The sequence below is a fragment of the Carettochelys insculpta genome, chromosome 9 (genome assembly GCF_033958435.1).
Source record: "Carettochelys insculpta isolate YL-2023 chromosome 9, ASM3395843v1, whole genome shotgun sequence".
NCBI classification, from domain to species: domain Eukaryota; kingdom Metazoa; phylum Chordata; order Testudines; family Carettochelyidae; genus Carettochelys; species Carettochelys insculpta.
Genome location: NC_134145.1, coordinates 62,728,328 through 62,749,622, shown reverse-complemented (window position 1 = coordinate 62,749,622; position 21,295 = coordinate 62,728,328). Strand labels below are relative to the sequence as shown.

The 21,295-nt window shown below is 41.4% G+C and overlaps 1 protein-coding gene across 5 annotated transcripts in view; it reads left to right on the top strand.

Moving 5' to 3' along the window:
* The window catches only part of KIFAP3 (kinesin associated protein 3), a 109,410-nt gene that overhangs the window by 57,371 nt on the left and 30,744 nt on the right, over window positions 1-21,295 (top strand). For 4 of the 5 annotated variants that reach the window (XM_075003022.1, XM_075003018.1, XM_075003021.1 and 1 more), the window contains exons 17-18: window positions 851-936; window positions 17,903-18,092. In XM_075003022.1, coding sequence (XP_074859123.1) covers window positions 851-936; window positions 17,903-18,092 — 276 coding nt within the window. The remainder of the gene's footprint in view (window positions 1-850; window positions 937-17,902; window positions 18,093-21,295) is intronic. The other variant, XM_075003023.1, reaches the window with a different exon arrangement.

Genomic DNA, 21,295 nt, shown 5'->3' with positions numbered 1-21,295 from the left:
TGAAAGAAGATCTGGCCTAGCCATTGAAATGTGTACTAATTCATCTCATACATCCATATCTGATAAAAGACAACCCCTCTCTCACAAAATGATTTCACTCTGTTCACTATAACTTGACACCTGTTGCTTGTGTGTTTATGACATCCAGTATAACCATTTGCTTGCAGACATTGCTGAGGTTTAGTCCAAAAATAAATGGCCTTCTCTAAAATTTATTTACATTCAAAAGTAGATAGTTCTTTTATATGATTTACTAGTAGCTGATTTATTATAAATACCTTCCAGAACTATACAACTCAAAATTATTTTCTTAAATCAGAAAATCAAAACAGAGAGATTGTGAAGGAAATGCAGTTGGATTCTTTTGAATCCAAATCTTGAGTTTTTTAAAGGGGCAAAGCTAAAGCTACACGTGTTGGGCAAGGAGAACTGACTTTATTAATTGGTTTCTCTGCTGAAAATTCAAAATAAAGCAGTTGCTGGCTTGTTCCAGAAAAAAAGGTTGATACTGATCTCCAATTATTCTCCTCTCTGCAGTAGCTTCATAAACAATTCATTGTCAGAATATCGATATGCTCCAGTGTCATCACAACAGCCAATCTTTATCCTCCAGCCACCATGGCATTTAGGATGCTTATTCCATCATTTCTCTGATCTGAAATTCACATTGTGTATTCTAATTGATTAGAATACCTCCACCCTTAGCTTTTGTTTTTAAGAAAACATTTTCATATCCAACAGCCACAAAAAAAAAAATATTCCCCAGTGTGATACTCAGTTCCTCATGCCAGTTGGAAGACTCCAAACCTGTGGTAAAACCAGCATTGCATCCTTAACCATTTCTTTGCAGAGGCTCCAGCATATCTGATAGACCTGATGCACGACAAAAATGCAGAGATCCGCAAAGTCTGTGACAACACACTGGATATTATAGCGGTAGGTTGAGTTCCTTTGTCCATTTTTAGAGCCCGTTTCAATGTGACACACCCGTTTTCTGAAGGAATACTACTAAAGGCTGACCCATTCGGTGAAAATGTTTGTTACACCAACCTTCCTTTGTATTGCATGAGGGAGTTGCATTTGCTTGGCAAAACTAAGCTTCTTGTTGTATTAATCTGTATCTAAATTTCCCCATTCAAAAATCACACATTCTTTAAAAATGCATGTTAAAGTATTATAAACATGTTTTAAAATCCTATCACTCTTTTTATAGTCCTCCATTTTAAATTAGTATATAAAAGATTTTAGGTTTTCAAAATGTTATGGTTGCCTAACCTTCTTCACTCTGGCATATTTACTTGTTCAGGGATCTTTTCTCTATCTACTTATCTTACAAAGGTAAGTGCACACGGTAAGATTATAGATATTAAAAAACCACTGTTGGTTCTGTCCTATTCAATAATTAGAGTGGGATTGGGGATAACCTCTTTCATGTCACTTTAGGTTAGTGTGCAGATTGATTTGATCTTAAATATTTAGTGCAAAGGTCTGCAGCCGTTCCACCTCTTTAGCTCTCTTTTGAATCTTGTTGGCGCTGGAATGAAGCACCTCCAGACAAACTAAGCTGGCAGCTCAGGTGGGGCTGTTCCAGCCAAGTTGGTACTGAACAAGAGTTTATTGCCTAATGATGGGCACCGTATTGCTGGAGGGCCTATTTGTGTAGTAATCGTTAAAGCTTCTGTTTCTCAGAAGTTGAGAATCGGCAACGAGGTAGGGTTCACTTGATGATTACTTGCTCTGTTCATTCTGTCTGGGGTACCTGGCATTGGCTACTTACAGGATACTAGAGTAGATGGACTTTTGGTATGGCCAGCTATAGCCGTTCTTTTGTAAAAACTTCTGTGCGTGGGATCAGGAGATTTGACCGTATTCCTTTTCAGGCAATTACTTTTTCCCTTCCTAAAATCTTCTTGTCTAATTCAGATAGATTCTGTAGTTTTCCTCACTTGTAAAATACTGTAATATGGTGCAGTTTCTGGGCACAGCTAGAGAAACCAATCCAGGGTATCTTTGCTTAAAACCAGGCTACTTACAGCCCCAGGCTAGGATTTCTGTCTCACTAAGGCAAATCCAACCAGCCACGAAAGTACCTCTGCCCGCCCCATTGGCCAGTCAGCAACCACACAAGGCAACCCACAGACTTCCCAGCTGCTATACCATCCCAGACCAACAACCCCCAAATTCAGGTGAGCAGTTTTTTTGTTTTTTTTTTTTTGCGGGGGGGGGGGGGGGGGGCGGAACTCAGAGAAAAAATGTTAAAGCGGTATTTTACAATTATAATTACTGCTATTGACGCAGGCCTGTGATGTTATGTGCTGATTCCTGAAAGTCTCTGAAGGTCCATCCAATAAGGAATATAATTCCAGGCTACACAGTTTTAATTACTGGAGAATTGTAGATCTCTGGGGTCAATGTGCTGGAACATGGACCCTTGGAGACAGGCACAGGGACCAAAAATCCAGGATGGATACTGGTAGGTCCACCTTATCGTTCTTCTCTTGTGTCCACAGACACGGCCCTTTCCCCTTTCCATAGGCCCTTGAGGGTTAATGTCATCTGACCCAGGTGAGCCACTGTGGCAAAATGCCATTGGTCCCTGGTTTGGCTAGCATGCACTAACCATTTACACAACAGGTGTAATGGATAGCTGGGTATCAATTCCTTTGCTCAGCCCAGGTCACCTGACCAGTGGGCTGCATTCCATTGACAAGTCTCATTCGAATGTCTGAGCCTCTGGCTTCCATCCCATTGTTTATCCCAGTATCCTGGCTGGCGCTGAGTTCACACCTCCTGTTGTGAAGCTTAGCACTAAGATATTTTCTAGTGCTGTTACAGAGCTAAACTCTGTAACATTACCTACCAGCATGATACAGACAAATGAGTAACATACCCAGATTCAGCTTTCATTAGACACCTCTCACACACCCCCACCCCCGCACAATATTTGGGGCCAATAGATACACTGTGCACATAAAATGGCTTCCATATCCAATATAAAATTCAATCGTGTGACAAATATCATCTGCATTTCTGTGGTGGGTGAAGTAATTCCAATATATACCGAGTTTGGGACCCACTGCATTAATGGTACTGTTTGAATATACCTAGTGATCATGAAAAGTGAATTGTAGCTGAGCTGGACCTAGCTGGTAGGCAATGTGTGAGTTTGGAGAGTGGCATTGAAAATTTGATTAAAATTTGGTGACCCCTAGTTCTTGTGTTAAGTCAAATTTTAATCAAATTTTCAATGCTACTCTCCAGACTCACAGCTAGGTCCAGCTCAGCTACAGCAATTCACTTTTCATGATCACTAGGTATATGTTTAGAACAAAAGCCATTAGGAATAAAATAGACTAGACATGTCTAGTGTAGTGGGTGTTCAACAATCTTCTGTAAGAAGCTTAGCTCCACCTGGATCCCCATGCAGAAGTCCACCAGCCTGAGACATTTAGGTTCTGGCTGGCAGAGTGTTTTATTAACACACAAGCCATTTTTCTCTCCCACACCTAAGGAAGGACTCCTGTGCTGCTTAGTCACTCATGCCCTACCACAAGACCAAGCCATTTTTACTGTTACTGTTTACTGTTTTTACTGGTTTACTGGATATTAGAGGCTCAGGTATCAAGAGATGCAGGAGGAATCCCCCTATCACAGCAAAGTTGTGGTATAAGATGGGCACTATCTTATCTCTGCTGCAGAATGGAAACTTTTCTGAAATCCTGAGCATCCAGGCCAAGTGAAAGAACTGCTCACACTGGTGAAGAAGGACTAGCAGCAAGGAGGCTGCAGGGGCTAAAACATGAGAAGCATTGAAAGGATGCACTACCTAGATCAGGAGCAAGGGTGGAACAGCCCATGAATCTGTCCATCTAGGTCAGCTTCAAGGCACACAAGTTATGTAGGGCTTTTGTTTTGCATTGCCACAGTCTGAGAGATGCTGGTGTAGTGGGTCATAGAAGATTTCAGTCCTCAAGACTGTTGGGCCAACTCTCTTCATGAGTACTACATTCACAACAGCAAAATAATTAAATTTGCAGACTTTTTGTCAAAATGTATTTAACATAAGCAAGTTACTATGACTATGAGGAATCAGAACAGAAATGTGAGGAGAGTTCTTTTTTTATACTTAAAACAAATTTCTTTTTAAAGAGAGCTCATGTTTGTTCTGCTATCAAGAAGCTGCACGTAGTGTGATTGAAACAACACTGAGGAAAATTAGAGGCCTTGCAAGCCTTGGAGGGAGGGAATAAGCTTTCTGCTGTAAAGTAATTGTCACAGAAATTATGGAAAAGCTACGCCGGTGATGACTTGTTTAAAGCAACTTGGCTTGATTCCCCCATTGGTGAATTGAAACAGATGTGTTGCTTTAGTACAGTATGTACCATGGAGTCATTGGAGGACACAAACAGCCTCTTCCAGCAACAAGAATACAAATTTCCGGCAGTGCCTGAATATTTTAGGGATGTGGTGCTGAGTTGTGGTGGGAGAGCACTAAGCTGGACACACATTGGCTGTCTCCGCTCAGGGAGGGAGATGAGCTTCCTGCACAGTGTGTTCTGTCAGATTCAGATGAACAGATCTTAGTTTCTAATGGAATGCTGGCTGCATTAGCTACCCCACTGTTGGGAGCTCATGCACTTTTGACAATGATTGGAAACCTTTGGAAAGTAGTGGCAGTTAACATCACATGTATACTTGCTCATAGCATCATACAGGCCAGGGCTGTTGAAAAGTCACTTGGGCTCAAAGCCACAGCAGTTTCTTTTCCGTGGCTAAAGAGCGAGGTCTCTGAACTGTCAGGCTCCTCCTCCTTTTCTCTTCCTCACTGTATTTGGGCTTGTTATCATTTTCTTACATATTCCTGATTTACCTTTAGTTTTTGTGTAAATCAAAATAATACAATGTTAGGGTATATATTGTGGTCCAGGCAATTCGCTCCCTTTCACATTACCTCCTCATTTTCCCTAACAGCTTTGTTTGAACCCGTGGACCAGTTCACCATGTTGACTCTCGGACTAGTCCAAGGAGCCTCAGAAATGGTTTCAAATTATTTCAGAATTTAAAATTGCAGCTGCATAAGAAGAAGAAAAAGAGGTATTCACACTGTTCCAAGAGACCACTGAGAGTTTGTTAGGAAGCACAGACCATAGGGATCTGGTGAGAGCTTTGCTTACAGTGTGAGTTTAGTCTCAAGGGAGATGAATTTTAGTGCCAGCTATTTTGGGTCTGCCTCCTTTTTCTGTAGAGGTTGTAGTATTGGATCCAGGAGAATTCTTGCCTTTGCTCCTCAACAAGGCAGTCAGCTTTCTCTTCCCCATGTCTCTCTCCCTCCTGCATGCCAGGAAATGTTGAGACAAATGGTTGGACCTCATTACGGAGAAGTGCTTAGAGCTTCACTATTGGCATCAATCTTATCTCTGACACACTGGTGCCTTGTTAGGCTAGCAGCCATCATGATGATCCACTGCTGGTTTGGTGGTAGATGTGGCAAAGGTTTTTGTGACTTGGCTGCGAGGGTGGGTAACAGAGTGGGAAGGGCACAGAAAAAGGGATTGGGATCCCTGGAACCCTCAAATAACAGCCCTCCGTCTCTCTTCTGCAAATGCCACAACTATTTTGCTTGCTGTCTTCAGCAGCTCCTAGTGTTTCTATTTCTCAGGCTACACAATGGCTACGTCTACACTTGCATTCCTCTTTCAAAAGAGGAATGCAAATGAGGGAACTCGAATGCAAATGAGGCACTGATTTACATACCTTGCCCTTCATTTGCATAATCTCTTTTCGGAAGAGATTCTTTCGAAAGAAAAAGAGCAGTGTAGATGGGGCTCCTTTGAAAACAAACCCCATCTTTGAAAGAACCCTTCTTCATATTTTGTTTCAGGAAGAAGTGTTTTTTCGAAGATGGGGTTTATTTTCAAAAGAGCCCCATCTACACTGCTTTTTTCTTTTGAAATAATCTCTTCTGAAAAGAGATTATGCAAATGAAGTGCAAGATATGTAAATCAGTGCCTCATTTGCATTTTTGATTTCCCTTATTTGCATTCCTCTTTTGCAAGAGGAAAGCATGTGTAGATGTAGCCAAAAAGATTCCAAGAATGTCACTCTTTGAGGCAGTATGCACTGATGACAACAGCTCCAAGCACGGTTAGGACCACTCTTTGTTCAGAATGTTCCCAAATTGATTCACGACTGGGTTCCATGATCTGTTGTCCAGTTTTTAAATTCTTAGCCATTTTGGCTGCGTGAATTTCAGCTGTGCGAGGTTATAGTTAAAATAAAGCATGTGTCTATGCTACGCCAACTGTCCGAAACCATTGTGATGTCAGAGGTAGCTCAACCATTCACCCCTGTCTTTACACATAATTTGCATGCAAGTTTCATTGGTTGTAGAGGAAGACTGCACATATGGTAAATAACCTTGCTCAGATTTCACACCAAGTACTGCCTGCATAAATCAACACAAGTGTACCAGCATACCCACAGCCCCATGCACAACATTCCAACCAGCACAGGCGATGACTCCAAACCTCACTCTGAAGCCTAGAATATCTTGGGAGTCATAATGAAGTGTAGGAAACAGTTACATGCATGGTTTGAGAGCTCTTTTTGTTTAGAATATTACCAGGTTCAGTTATCAGCGGGATTTAGTCTATTACTGTCCAGTTTTTAAGTTCTCAACCATTTTTAGTTTTTTTTTAAATACATGTGACTTTACAAACTACACTTGTGCAACAGTATGGGCTTTCAGCAACTTGCGTGAGGATGAGGTTGGCAGGCCAAGCAAACTAGACCCTCAGGTCAACCTTGGTTTCTCTCTTCACATGTGGTCAGTGATTCACATCTGTGTCACCCCTCTGAATTTAGTCTAGGACGTTTCCTAACAGAGACACAATTTTTGATTTTCAGTTTCCTCCTCAGAAAATCATCTTAATCAGTTTTGCTCAAATCCTGTGTGTATATTTATGGAATTAGAAAACATACATTCACCCATCTTGGGGCAGATACCAAGTATGGAAAGCTGTGATGTCTTCAGAAAGTTGTTATGGACTGGAAACAGGAGACTATAATAGAAACTGTTAAACTTGGCTATAGTGGTTATTTCTGCTACCAGCTAAGACCTTTTAATTTTATGGCTTGTGTCTCAACTGCTGATTGCAGTACTTTACCTTGAACACAAGATAAAACAAAATGGGGCAGAAGTTGCTGCACATTTATCCCTTTCTGCTGGTTCCCAAAGCAGTTGGGATATTGATTTCTTGATGCTATTTATTTTTATACACAAGTCCTTTTTATTAACAGGTGATATAGATATATATGACTCTTATCTATTGCTTTGAAAGTGTTTATCATGGTGGTTTTATTCTGCAGCGGAACATTATAATGGAAGGATGGGAGATAGCTTGTGCGCAGACTTAAAACAGATACATTCTTTCCAACAACTAATTTACATTTACTGTCTGTTGCACTGATTGAGGTGTCATTAGAAGACATTTTGGAACAAATTGAAGAATTAAATAGTAATAAATCAACAGGGCCAGATGGTGTTCATCCAAGAGTTCTGAAGGAACTCAAATGTAAAATTGCAGAAGTAACTCTGGTCCATAACTTATTTAAATCAGCTTCTGTACCAAATGACTAGAAAATAGCTAATATAACACCAATTTTTAAAAGAGCTCCAGAGGTGATCCCAGAAATTACAGACCAGTAAGCCTAACTTCTTTACCAGTCAACCTTCGTGAAACCATAGTGAAGAAAAATATTGTCATACATAGAGATTAACATAATTTGTTGGCAAATAGTCAACATGATTTTTTAAATGGAAATCATGCTTCACCGATCTGCTTGAATTCTTTGAGGGGTAAACAGGCACGTGGACAAGGGAGATCCGTGTATTTAGTGTACTTAGATTTCCAGAAAGCCTTTGACAAGGTCCCTCACCAAAGGCTCTTAAGTAAGTGGTCATGGGATAAGAGAGAAGGTCCTTTCAGGGAATGGTAACTGGTTAAAAGATAGGAGGCAAAGGGCAGAAGTAAATGGCCAGTTTTCAGAATGGAAACAGGTAGGTAACTAATGACGTCCCTTAGGTGTTTGTACTGAGACCAGTCCTATTCAGCATATTCATAAGTGATCCGGAGAAAGGGATAATCATTGAAGTGGCAAAATTTGCAGATGATAAAAAATTGCTCAATATAGTTTAGTCCACAGCTGACTGCAAAGGGCTTAAAAGGATCTCACAAAACTGGGTGGGTGGACCACAAAATGGCAAATGAAATTAAATGTTGATAAATGCAAAGTAAGGTACACTGAAAACATAATCCCAACAATGCATACAGAAAGATGGTCTAAATTGGCTGTTATCTCAAGAGAGAGAGATCTTGGAGTCATTGTGGATAGTTCTCTGAAAACATCACTTCAGTGTGCAGCCGGAGTCAAAAAAGCAAACATGTTGGGAATCATTAAGAAAGGGATAGATGGTAAAACAGAAAATATCATTTCTTCTCTATAAATCTATTGTATGCCCATATCTTGAATACTGGGTGTAGATGTGGTTGCCTCATCTCAAAAATTATATCTTGGGATTGGAAAAAGGTTTAGGAATGGGAAACAAAAATAATTAGAGGCATGGCTGCCACATGACTGGAACTTTTCAGCTTGGAAAAGAGGCAACTAAGAAGAGATATGGTAATTGTTTCCTATGGATGTGTAAAATCATGAACGGTGTGGAGAAAGTAAATAAGGAGGTTCTATTTACTCTTTCTCCACCCAGGAACAAGGGGTCATCAAATGAAATTAATAGGCACAAGGTTTATAACAAACAAACGGAAGTATTTTTTCACACAATACACAGTCAACTTGTGGAACTCTTTGCCAGAGGATGTTAAGGCCAAAACTGTAACAGGGTTCAAAAAAGAGCTAGATAAATTCAAGGAAGTTGGATCCATCAATAATCAAAAGGATGGGCAGGTATAATGTCCCTAGCCTCTGTTTGTCAGAAGCTGGAAATTAAGGGCAGGGATTGGATCTGTTGATCCATTCTTTCTAGGATATCTGGCACTTGCCTCTGTCAGAAGACAGGATACTGGACTAGATGGACCAATTTTTTATGATTTTTCATTATTAGCAATGGCAAAAAGCTGGTTTCCATCAGCAGTGAGCCTCATTGTGCTCTGTTATGCCTGTACAATTCTACTGAAGTAATTCAAAGTTACACAATTGTGAATGAGGGTGGGAATTAGATAACTATGTGCTGGAGGCAGCTTATTTTAGGGAATGGGTGGAAACACCACTACAGGCACCGAACCAGAAAAACCCTGTCCTCTTCAGCAACAGCTGATATGCTGTTAATCTAACCATTCCTGTAACTAGGCATTTTGTTGCAGCAGGTGTACATTCAGGTAACAGTCAAAACAATGTATCACTTTACCAACTACAGTCCTAACAAGGATTCAATTTACTTTACAGCAGCTTTAATTTTTAGTACAAGGAATCACATGAAATGAACCCTATTACAGACCTAATTAGAGGGCAGCCACATTAAAGTGAAAAGGAGAATCTGTTTTCCATCAGCTTGATGGAACACAAAACAGATCTGTGTAATTCTATGTTATCCTATAGCGTGTTAATCAGATACAAGGTGTGACGGAAGCCAGTGACAAAGGGGACCCGTGATAGGGAACAGGCATGCTCTGATAATAGGCCAGTTAGCGCTTCATAATGTTTCAATGGTTCAAGTAAGCAAACCTGGATGCAGGACTTCAAAAAGGATGGCACATTCCATGCACAATCAAACCATACATCTTCCATGACACTACAGGATTTATGGAAACTGATTATTTAAGACAGAGAAGTCGGGGGGCGGGTGTCTCAGAGTGGAATAAAATAAACATACAAGCACTCCTCCTGTTATATAAGTGAACCTGCAGTCATTGAGAAACATCAGAGGCAGACTTCACTCAGAACATCCTAGTGGCTGTTGGGGTGTAAAAAGTACCCAAAAAGTTACTTGGCTAAAGTACAGTTAGTTTGCAAAAAATGTATTTAAGTAAAAGTCAAAGTATCTTTCTGGAAAACAACTTTGGTAAAAGTACAAAGTTGTTGCATCTTGATAGTACTCAAGTATCCAGAAGTAAAAAGTCGTCATCCTGCAGAAATCTATGGTTAACCACCTGAGTTATCATAGGGCACCATTATTTTTTCATATATACACACACCATACAGAGTGTGTGTGTGTGTGTGTATACATGTGTATGTGTATTATATACACATACTATGGATTCATATTTCAAATATGGAATTTAAATGTTGTTGTAGCCTTCATTTATAAAGCTAAAGAGTGACCAAATTAAATACAGGAGTCAAATTACAGAAATGTGTTTATTTTGTCCACATTCACAAGTGTGCATTTTAGCATTGTAATGATGAATTACAAAAATGCTTGTTCAACCTTAGAAGCAGTTGATTTTCAAAATTATCGTAGTCAAGCCTTAGGGAGAATGGTGCCCTGGGCAAACCTGCATTTTGGTGCCCCTGCTACCTCCTGCCCCATGTCCCTTGGAAGCTGCTCAGTCCCTTGTTCCTCTGAGTACAGGACTATTATCAATCCCCCTTGCAAAGAGACTTGTCAAAGTCCTTCTTGGCCAAGTCCTTCCTTTAAGAGCTACATGGGGAATGGATTAGTTTAAATCACGGGTGGGGAACGTGAGGCCTGGCGTGCTGGATGCAGCCCCTGGCTTGCCTAGATCTGCCCCCTGCTTTACTCAGCCTTGAGGAGCCCATGATGGAGCTCCAACCTCCTGCCATCCCCTCATGGGGCTGGAGCACACAAGCTACTAGCCTGAGCCCTGCAAGGGGAACGTGTTTCTTCTTCTCAGTTGGGAGCTACATCAGTGAGGGTTTTGTTTGTTTTGGTTTTTGTTTTTGCTTCTCACTTGTATGTGACCCTGGACTTTGCCCCCTGACCCAGGAAAGGTTCCCTACCCCTGAATTAACTATTTCCCTCAGATGTAACACACAGAAGGCAGCTGCTGTGTTTGAATGGCATCAGACTGTGAAATGAAACAGTGGGGAAAAAAACCTGAGGGGGTCACTTGCCCTTCGGTGGGTTCTATCTCCACAGTTTGAGCTGCTCTGAAGAAGCACTGGCAGCTCCCTTGCTGCAGCAAGGCTTGCGTCTTATGCCTGGTGCTTGGCCTGCAGCTCATGGTGAGTTCCATGCTATCGGCTGGGGGGCTGCATCTTGCCCAGAGCTCTCCTGCCGCCCTCTCACTACTCCTCACTCCCCTGTGGTGCCATTTCAGATTGTAGTGGGGCTGGGGAAGGCAAATTGAACTGTCATTCCAGAGGATATTTAGGTACCTGAAATGTTTAGGGTTTTTTGGGGGGGGGGGTGAGGTGGGAGAGGGAGTCCCAAATAACTTAGAAATTAGGTGATTTCACAGTGCACAGCAATCCTAAATATTTCCGTCAGTAATACTTAAATTATCTATAGATAGGGAAAGCAAGAAAAATGCAGCTTGAGAACTTCTTAGATTTAAATTTCAATTATATAAACTTCTGAACTGGGCTTGAAACAAATGGATGAGTGAATGAATAGTTAAATCAATAAATCATGACTGGTATTAGGGTATATCTTGGCATGTGATTTAGTGGATTTTGCTATTTTGTTGTAGTCCTATTGGTGCCTGGATGAGAGCCACAAAGTGAGCCAAGTAATATCTTTAATCAGACCAAATATGGTTGGTGAGAGGCAACACCTTTGGAACTCCTTAGAGCTCTTCTCCTGATCTGTGAAGCGCAAAAGGGGCTAATCTGTCACCAATCAAAGCTGTTTCAATGTAAAAAAGAGATATCACCTCACCCACCTTTTCTCTCTGTGTTTTAACAGTTTTTAAAGCTAGAACTCTGTGCATTTCAACTCCATCTGTCATTAAATATTATCAGACCTCCCTCCATAGTTTCCCACAACTTTGAAAATTATAAAATACAAAAAGCTTAAAACATTTATTACAAAGAAGTTATAAATAAATAAATAGTGCATTCCACCAAGCCTTTATGAGCCAGAACAGCGTGAAACACTGGAGGGGGGAAGGGGCAGAGCCTATATTCCCACTAAGTTTCTCTTGGTTCTCTGTGCCTTAAATATTGAGTCTGTTCTGGTATGGCTATGGTCTGAAGAAGTTGGTCTGTCCCACGAAAGCTCACCTAATAAATTATTTTGCTAGTCTTTTAAAGTGCTACTTGACTGCTTTTTGTTTTGATAGTATATAGACTAGCACAGCTCTCTCTCTGTTAAATTTCTCTTGAGTTTAAGTGCCTCATTGAAACTGCAAGTCACAACAATCACACCTCATCCTTCCAGAGATGAAGAAGGTTTGCAAGTTCAGATGCGAGGAAAAAAAAATCCTTATTCCTAATCTTGATGGAAGGATAACACTATGCTAAAAAAATTTCAGGTCAGGAGGCTTTCAGAAGGCCCCTTGACCTGAGAAATTTCAACATACTGACAAGTACAACTTGTTGTGAGAATTTAAACAAATCCTGAGGGCGTGGCCAGGTCATCAAGAATTGAATGACAGGTAAATGTGCTTTAGCCAGCCAGCCAGCCAGACATCATTCACTGTGATTCATTTCCCCAGGGGGCTCCTGGGAGAGCTAATTTCAGTAACAGTTCTCTCCTCTGCACCCACCCACCTACCTCAAAAATTGGGCGAAACTTCTAAGCCAGCCAAGAAAGAACAAACTGCTGGTGGGGGAGGGGCCCAATTAACAGGTTTCCACCTCAGAATTCAAGTGTCATACCCCAGTCTCCAGTTCCCAGCCAAGTCCTCCTCCTAAATCCCCCAGTAGAGCTTAGGAGGAAACGGAGGTGGACCCAGACCTGCTACACACACAGAGCAACGAAGGGTCATGTGGCACCTTACAGACTAACAGAAAAGTTTTGATGCATCTGATGAAGTGAGTCTGAGCTTTCGTGAGCACATGCTCAAAACTTTTCTGTTAGTCTATAAGGTGCCACAGGACCCTTCTTTGCTGTTACAGTCCAGACTAACACGGCTACCACTCTGATACCGCCCCCCCACTCTCTCTCTCTCTCCCCCCCCAACCCCACCCTGCCAGAACAGAGAGAATACACACGCACTTCTTCAACCCCAAGCAATCTCACCTGAGCCTTTTCCAGCACAGCCTTCCCCACCTCTTCCCATAGGGCTTCTACGGGGGGCCCTCTGTCCCAGGGAGAATGGGGAGCCCCTGCCCTGCGTACACACCTTGCTGCTCCTCCGTCTAGAGCTGAGGAATTACCTGAGACAGAGTATGCTGCAGCTGCTGTCCTCCCTCCTGGATCTTCCCTCCTACCTAGCTGGCTTGCCTGCAGGTAAAGTCACATGAGACTGTTCATGTGCAGCCCCCTCAGCACACCACCTTGGGCAACAGCCTTGGTCACTAGGGTGGTAGATGCCACACAGAATAGATACTGTGTTTGAATGGAAAGGTGTTGATGCAGCTGTTAAACGGCTAGTAAAAAGGTTCTTTGGCAGGGTCATTGTGCTTGGTTTTTTGTTTTGTGTTTTTTTAAATTGTCACTGCATGATGATTGGATAATATGCATGTGCAGCTGTCCTTTAGCAAATTGGAGTACTGGCTTGTGGGATGATGAAAGTAGTGCATTAACTAAATACTTTTGGAAATGGTAGGTGAGTAAAAAGTACAGTATTTTCTTTTAAAAAAACAAAACTTAAGTACAAGTTCCATGGAAATAAGTTGCTTCAATAAAATACAAATTCTGGAAAAATGTACTTGGGTAGCATAACAAAGTATTTCTACTTAGCAATGAAGGGTCCTGTGGCACTTTATAGACTAACAGAAAAGTTTTGAGCATGAGCTTTCGTGAGCACAGACTCATTCACTTTATACCTCTGGTTTGTGCCAAACCTTAGTAGTTTTTGTATTTTGTTTCTGAGGCAATTTGTTTGTAATGAAGATGTCCTTCTAGTAAAGAGAACTTTTAATGGCTCAAAGTGAATACTTGTAAGGGTTTGGCTGCAGGGGTTTGAGATCCAGCCTGGTGACCACGGTAAGGATATGATAGACAGTAGGACTATTGAGGTTGCAGGTCATTGCTTTTCCTTGATTTATTTTTGTTACCCATTTTCTCCTTTAGTTCCAGTTTTATGGTACTGAATTTTCTCCCTTCAGCCAATATTTACACACATGGTTTTTTCCATAATTTTTCACGTGCTGGTATTTTTCAACCATCCTCTGCAGAAGCCAGAGGGTTTAGGAAGGAATATTGATTGAGACTCACTGGCTTGTGCTGTGGAGGAGGTCAGTCTCTAAATATTATAATGATCCTTTCTGGCTCAAAAATCTATGACCACTGTCAAACATGGATCCTTGACTAAATGGATTTTTGCTCTGATCTGGTATGGTAATTTCAAATAAATTTTCAGCTGATTTTGCAAATATTAGGAAAGCAACAAATTAATGGAAGGCAGGTGGGAAAAAATGGGGTTTAGATGATTTAAAAATTACATGTGTATTTCACTCAAGTGAGACAACCAGATCCATGCCAATTTAATTCACCATTTACCAGCTCAGGCCTAAACAAGCCAATTTATGGTAGCAAGTAGTTTGTCTTAGGGAACTTGTTGCAGAACATGTGGAGCATCAAACTTCTGAAAGAAGCAGACCAAGTGTATTCTGTTCTATGGATTTTTTTTTTTTTAAACTACAACCAGAGGGTAGTCAGGATTGGTGGGAATTTAAATTTGTGATGTCTGCAGAATGGTTAATAAAAGTCCACGTCTTCCCTGGTACATCTTTAGAAGTTAGGTCTTTGTACGTACACCCTGCTATATCTGCAGTTGGGAACTTAGCAATTACAGTCGCTCCTATTGGGACCTTTTGGAAGTAGATAAGCCAGTATGAAACATTCAACTTTCCTACAAATTAATCTAATTTGCTATTTGTTTAGCTTTTCCTCTTCTTCTGATCAACATTTCTGGAAATAGTCTTGTTGGGATTTACAGAATGGCCTCTGGCAGTTACAAGGTGTTTCTCTATATCTTGAAAGGAGCTTAAGGCTGCTGAGGGCTGACATAATAGATAGCTCTGGCAGGCACAGCAAAGGAAACGTCTCCAAGATACTGGTTAGATGTCATCACTGGCAGTTGCATTTTTCACAGGCCACATTGTAAATCTTCTCAGAGATGAGCTTACCTTTTCCAAGGCATATGTTTATTTTTCATTGCTCATTCTAGTTTTTCTTTTAAAAGAACTCAGTGAAGCCCAGTTGTCTTTCACTTAAGTATGTGGCATTTTTATGCAGCTATCAGGAGTTTGGGTTGCAGAGTTGGGGGTCTCATGATTGTTGCCATCAGAGACTGCAGAGGTTTGAGATCCAGCCTGGTGACCACCATACTGTGTGCACTATGTGAGTTCAAAAGCCAATCTCTTGCTTGCCAAGCAAAGAGGAATCCCAGTGTGGTTAAGTTTACATGTAGACTCAGATAAAAATCTTAGGTTTATATTTTACAGAATGTAAATTTTTGCTACAAATACATCCATAGAGCCCAATGCAGGTAAGTCTTGTGTTGCAGGTCTTGTACTTATGTTATATCAGAATGGAAATTCCATGTCCAGCCTCATGCCAAGAGAAACAAGCTGCCATTCTTCCAAGTAAAACCAAGCTTTAACCTCTCTGTTTCCAGTGGAATAATGGTTTTGATGTTGCACAGTGCACAGAGGCTCAAGTTAAGTGGACTGGCTTTTTTCAGAGAACCACCTGATGTGGGGATTGACCACATCACTTCTTAGGGTATGTCTATATTGCAAAAACACCTATGGCTGGCCCATGCTAGCGGAAGCGGGGCTTAGGTTGCAGGGTTGTTGCATTGCTATGTCAGATTCAGGACTCAGGCTGGAGCCTGAGTTCTGGGACTCACCCACCTCACAGGCATAGGTCAGCTATTGGTGTCTGGTTGTTGTGTAGTTGTACCCTTAGGGACTGATCCAGCACCTGGTTAAATAAGTGAATCAGGTTCTCAGTATGTGGAGAGGGTACATTAGGACAGGCTTTCTTTCTGAAAAGGAATGTCATGAAATGTTACTCTGATTATCTTTTATTGAGGCATGTGTCTTGCAGTTGGCAGGCCTCTAAGATGAGTGTTAACTACAGTGGCCGTGTCTACACTAGCCCCAAACTTCCAAATGGCCACGCAAATGGCCATTTCGAAGTTTACTAATGAAGCGCTGAATTGCATATTCAGGGCTTCATTAGCATGTGGGCGGCCGCAGCACTTTGAAATTGATGCACCTCGCCGCCGCGTGGCTCGTCCCAACGGGGCTCCTTTTCGAAAGGACCCCGCCTACTTCGAAGTCCCCTTATTCCCATGAGCTGAAGGGAATAAGGGGAGTTCGAAGTAAGTGGGGTCCTTTCGAAAAGGAGCCCCGTCATGATGAGCTGCATCAATTTCGAAGTGCTGCAGCCGCGCGCATGCTAATGAAGCGCTGAATATGCATTTCAGCACTTCATTAGTAAACTTCGAAATGGCCATTTGCGTGGCCATTTGGAAGTTTGGGGCTAGTGTAGACACGGCCACTGTAGTTAACACTCATCTTAGAGGTCTGCCAACTGCAAGACACATGCCTCAATAAAAGATAATCAGAGTAACATTTCATGACATTCCTTTTCAGAAAGAAAGCCTGTCCTAATGTATCCTCTCCACATACTGAGAACCTGATTCACTGATTTAACCAGGTGCTGGATCAGTCCCTAAGGGTACAACTACACAACAACCAGACACCAATAGCTGACCTATGCCTGTGAGGTGGGTGAGTCCCAGAACTCAGGCTCCAGCTCAAAGGAATAAGGGGACTTCGAAGTAGGCGGGGTCCTTTCGAAAAGGAGCCCCGTCGGGACGAGCCGTGCAGTGGTGAGGTGCGTCAATTTCAAAGTGCCTTGGCTGCCCGCATGCTAATGAAGCGCTGAATATGCATTTCAGCGCTTCATTAGTAAACTTCAAAATGGCCATTTGCATGGCCATTTCAAAGTTTGGGGCTAGTGTTGACGTAGCCAGTGTATCTTTTGGGTATCGCTCTGCTGTTAATCTGTGCACAGATGTAGTAGCTGGCTGTGGAAATGGATGCATATGCTTCTTGAGTCTCACATGAGGCCTTTCTTTCCAGTAGAGTTTGCAAGTGTCAGCATGCAGCTTATCCCTGAAGAATGACCACAGATGCTATCTGTCTTACCTTGGATTTAACTCAAAATCTGAACACCTCAAACTTCAAAAAAAGTTTTGAACCAGATCCAAATTTCATAGCTAGCCTTCAGTTCCATAGTGGGCTGCTCCTAAACCTCCAAATTTGGAAGTTCAGTTCAGGCCTCAACTTGGAATCCTGGCTCATCCTCCTAGAACCAGTTTTGCTACTTGTTTTTGTTGGACACCCGGTATTAAACATAGAAAGCAGTTGTACAGTGAGGCTGTGGATTGCATATGAGTCTTGAATTATTGGAATAGACTTGGGGATGACAAACAGAAAATTACAAATTACAAACTGGGGCACAAGAAAATATATATTATGTCTAAAATATGTTTAAAAACTTTCTGGAACAATAATAATACATACCTGAGATGGTCTGGTTTGCAGCTATGAATGTGTCAGTTCTCAGCTGATGCTGACAGACTTTGAAAAGAGCTGGCATCTGGTTTGCTAGAATTTCACACACTTGCAACATGTTTCTTTATATAGCTAATATATCGTCACATTAAACAGGGGTCATTAGTCTGCCAGACTGTCAACTTGTGTCTTTTATTAGCACTTAAGTTTGCTCACATTTACTCACAAAAACCAAAGAGTTTCTCCAGGGCCAGGTTAAAAGCCTGCTTGGCATTTTTCACAGGAATATGATGAGGAGTGGGCTAAGAAGATCCAGAGTGAGAAATTCCGGTGGCACAACTCTCAGTGGCTGGAGATGGTAGAGAGTCGACAGATGGATGAGAATGAACAGTACCTTTATGGAGATGACCGCATTGAGCCCTACATCCATGAAGGGGATATTCTAGAAAGACCTGATCTTTATTACAGTTCAGGTAAGGCGATAGAATACCTTCAGCATCTGTCTGCACCTTCTCCTGTTTTAACATATCCGCACCAGGAGACCACATTCTCAGCTGAAGTGGAGTTGTGCTGACTTACACCCGCTGGGAATTTTTGTTACCTCATAGAATACTAAGAACTAGAAGGGACCTCAGGACATCATCAGGTCCAGTCCGTTTCTCTCAGGACAGGACCAGGCACCATCTAGATCATCACTGACAGATGCTTATCTAGTCCATTCTTAAATATCTCCAATGATGGAGATTCCATGACTTCCCTAGGCAACTCATTCAAGCATTTAACCACTCAGACCATTAGGAAGTTCTCCCTCGTGCATCCGTTCATCCATTTTGTTAGCCACAACTTGGATTTTTATGGTTTCCACTGCTAGTGTTGTTCACTAAAGAAACCTTATGTAGTGTGTAGTTGTTTCAGTAAAGTAATGCTTTTTCTGTTGATAAGGATGAAAAAAATTAGGTATTTAATAATCCAGTTTTGAGATAATTTTGATATAAAGCTGTATATTTACAATATGAAACTACTTGCAGTGCAATGATGCTTATACACCATCTTATTTTCGTTTAACAATTCTGATAGAGAAAAGGAGACATAATATAAATATTAATATAATTAGTTCAATCTGTTGTTCTGTGAAATATTTTACTCCATATAGCACACTCGCCTTTTGCTGCCACCTGAACAATGTGAAAAAACAGGATAACTTATCTGCCAAAATGTTTTCGTCTCAGGGTCTAGTCTCTCTCATGCTGCATACACATGTGTGCAATTAGTAAGACGCTCTTCTGCTGCATTTTACACTTCTAAAAATGCTATCTGATCATGTCTAATATGTTTCATTTACAATCTGTGGTGATGTCTTCAATCACTTTCCCATACATTATTATCTTCAAAATGAATCTTGGTAGCACCTCATCAAATGTCTCTTGGAAATCTCGATGCGTCAGCTCTATTCCTTTTATCATTTGTCACTACATTATCTTTTTCAAAAAAATCAGGTAAATTTGTAATGCAAAGAGAGATTTGTTTGAATACCTGAGTCGTCATCTTTAAGCTCTTGTGTCTGTAAGTAACTTTCCACAGCTTCCTGCTGAGGCAGCTTTAGTAGCTTTGAAACCAGAGGTTAAGCTAAGTGGCCTGTGATTCCCTGCATCTTATCTCTCTTACTTTAAAGTGGAATGGCATTTGTTACTTCCTAGTCATTAGGAATCTCTCTGTCCTATGTTAAACTATTAAAGTATCAGTCAGAATGCATCTGTTTCTTCCATGTTTTTTTTAATTGGAATGCTTTCTGATCTCTGAGGCTGGAGACTCACTTTTCAATGCTGCCTTGAACTTTTATTGTTACTTTATATTTTAATGGAGATAGCTTTGTTTTCTCTAAAGAAGCCTGGCACTTTTTAGCAGGTAATGAACGGCGTCCTTTTTATTAGCAACTAATGTACCTACAATGCAAGAATAATGATAATGCTAAACAGTGCTTTTGTTTAACTAAAATACATCTGGAGCAGTGGATGGCTCTAGATTTACACTGGTGCAGCATTTTCTTATTGGGTTTGAAGCTTGCCAAGTCAGTTGGCAGCAGCCTCTTCTATCACCATCCAGTCTGGTCAGAGGGCAGTCATCAGCAATGTGTTTTACTGTGTTAGGCCATAGCCACATAAGGAGTGAAGGCTGGCTGCATGTTGGGCTCAGCCTATTCAAAACTGATTCACAAGGACCCATGAATGGCATGGCAGATCAAAGCCAGGTTTGTGCATGACTGGATCAGTTAAAAGATTAGTCTGCAGGTGACATTCCTCACACCACATTGACATTGCAGAGAAATCTGGGCAGGGTAGGTTGGCCTACAATGACTGCCTCAACAACAAGCATGTTGTTGGGTCATCAGAAAGGTTTATGCATAGCAGTAGACTTAGGTTTGCCCTGATCTTCTGGTGGATGCATAGAGGAATGATATTGCTTAATGGAAGGAGCCACGGTACCGGTATAGGTTGAATCATCCTAGTTATGGTGCACATGGTTGAGAGTAGTTGTGTGTCAGCCAACTTGACATGGGACGAATGGTGTTAGACCAGAATAAAATATTCTGCTACAGTGTGATATTGGATTAAACTGGATGATTGGAGATTTTGAAAGTTTTCTCCCCATGAAGTGGCAGCCAGGGTTCTTTAGAATATCACTAAGGGTCCTCACCTTAACTGCAGTTTTCTTCAGATGCTTGAGATGTGTGAGAGATCCATCTTGGGGTGCTTTGAGATAGATGTGCTTCAATTCACATTTCAGGAAATGTCCACTGAGAAAGATACTCAATTCTTGATCTGCTCTAATATGGTGAAATGGAACATGCTATCAGATTTCTTGGACATACTTCATTGTAACACCAGTGACTGAAGTATTTGGCCATCTAAATTAAGTCAGCATTTGTCAAGTTCTGGGAATGACCATGCTTGGACACCTAAATGTATTTCATCTGAGTATGTGAACATGTAGGTCTGGGTGAGCACAACGTCATTTGTAAACCAGTTGAAAAGCATTGAGTGCCAGCACAGAGTCATGTGGTAGATGATTGGTTTCTTTTCCACTTGCTAACTCTGTCTCTCATGTACACTTAGAAATGTCTGTTGTAGAAAAGATTGACCATGTTGAATACCCCTGCTGGGAGTGCTCTCCACAATTTGACTAAGAGCCACATGTCTGAACCCTGTGTCTCCGGCTGTGTCATATGTTGCTGTCAGATCTAGAAACATTGGTTCTGTCTTCAGGTTTTTCTGAAAAACATTTTTGATCAACATTGTCAAAGTGGCGCTTGATTGCAGGCACTCCAACCTCTCTGGAAGATTGTTTGCTCAGTACTAAGTATTGGCTCTTTTTTGGGGGAAGGATGAGATGCTCCGGGACTTTGAATGGTGCAGACAATGGTGGTGTAGGTTGATAATTTGTCACTCGTTTCAGGAGAGGAACGATTTTCAGTATTTTTTATTTTTATGACGTCACGTCATTGACTGCACACATGAAAAACTGTGCCAGCCACTGATGAGCACAAGCCTGGAAGCTCTCACATGTTACAGCCAAAACACAGCTGCTCATAGACAAAATTCTGAGTGTTACGAACTTGGTGGCTGTGAGCAGCTGTATTGTCAAGTGGCATTTCTATTATGGAGCTGACACCATTGGT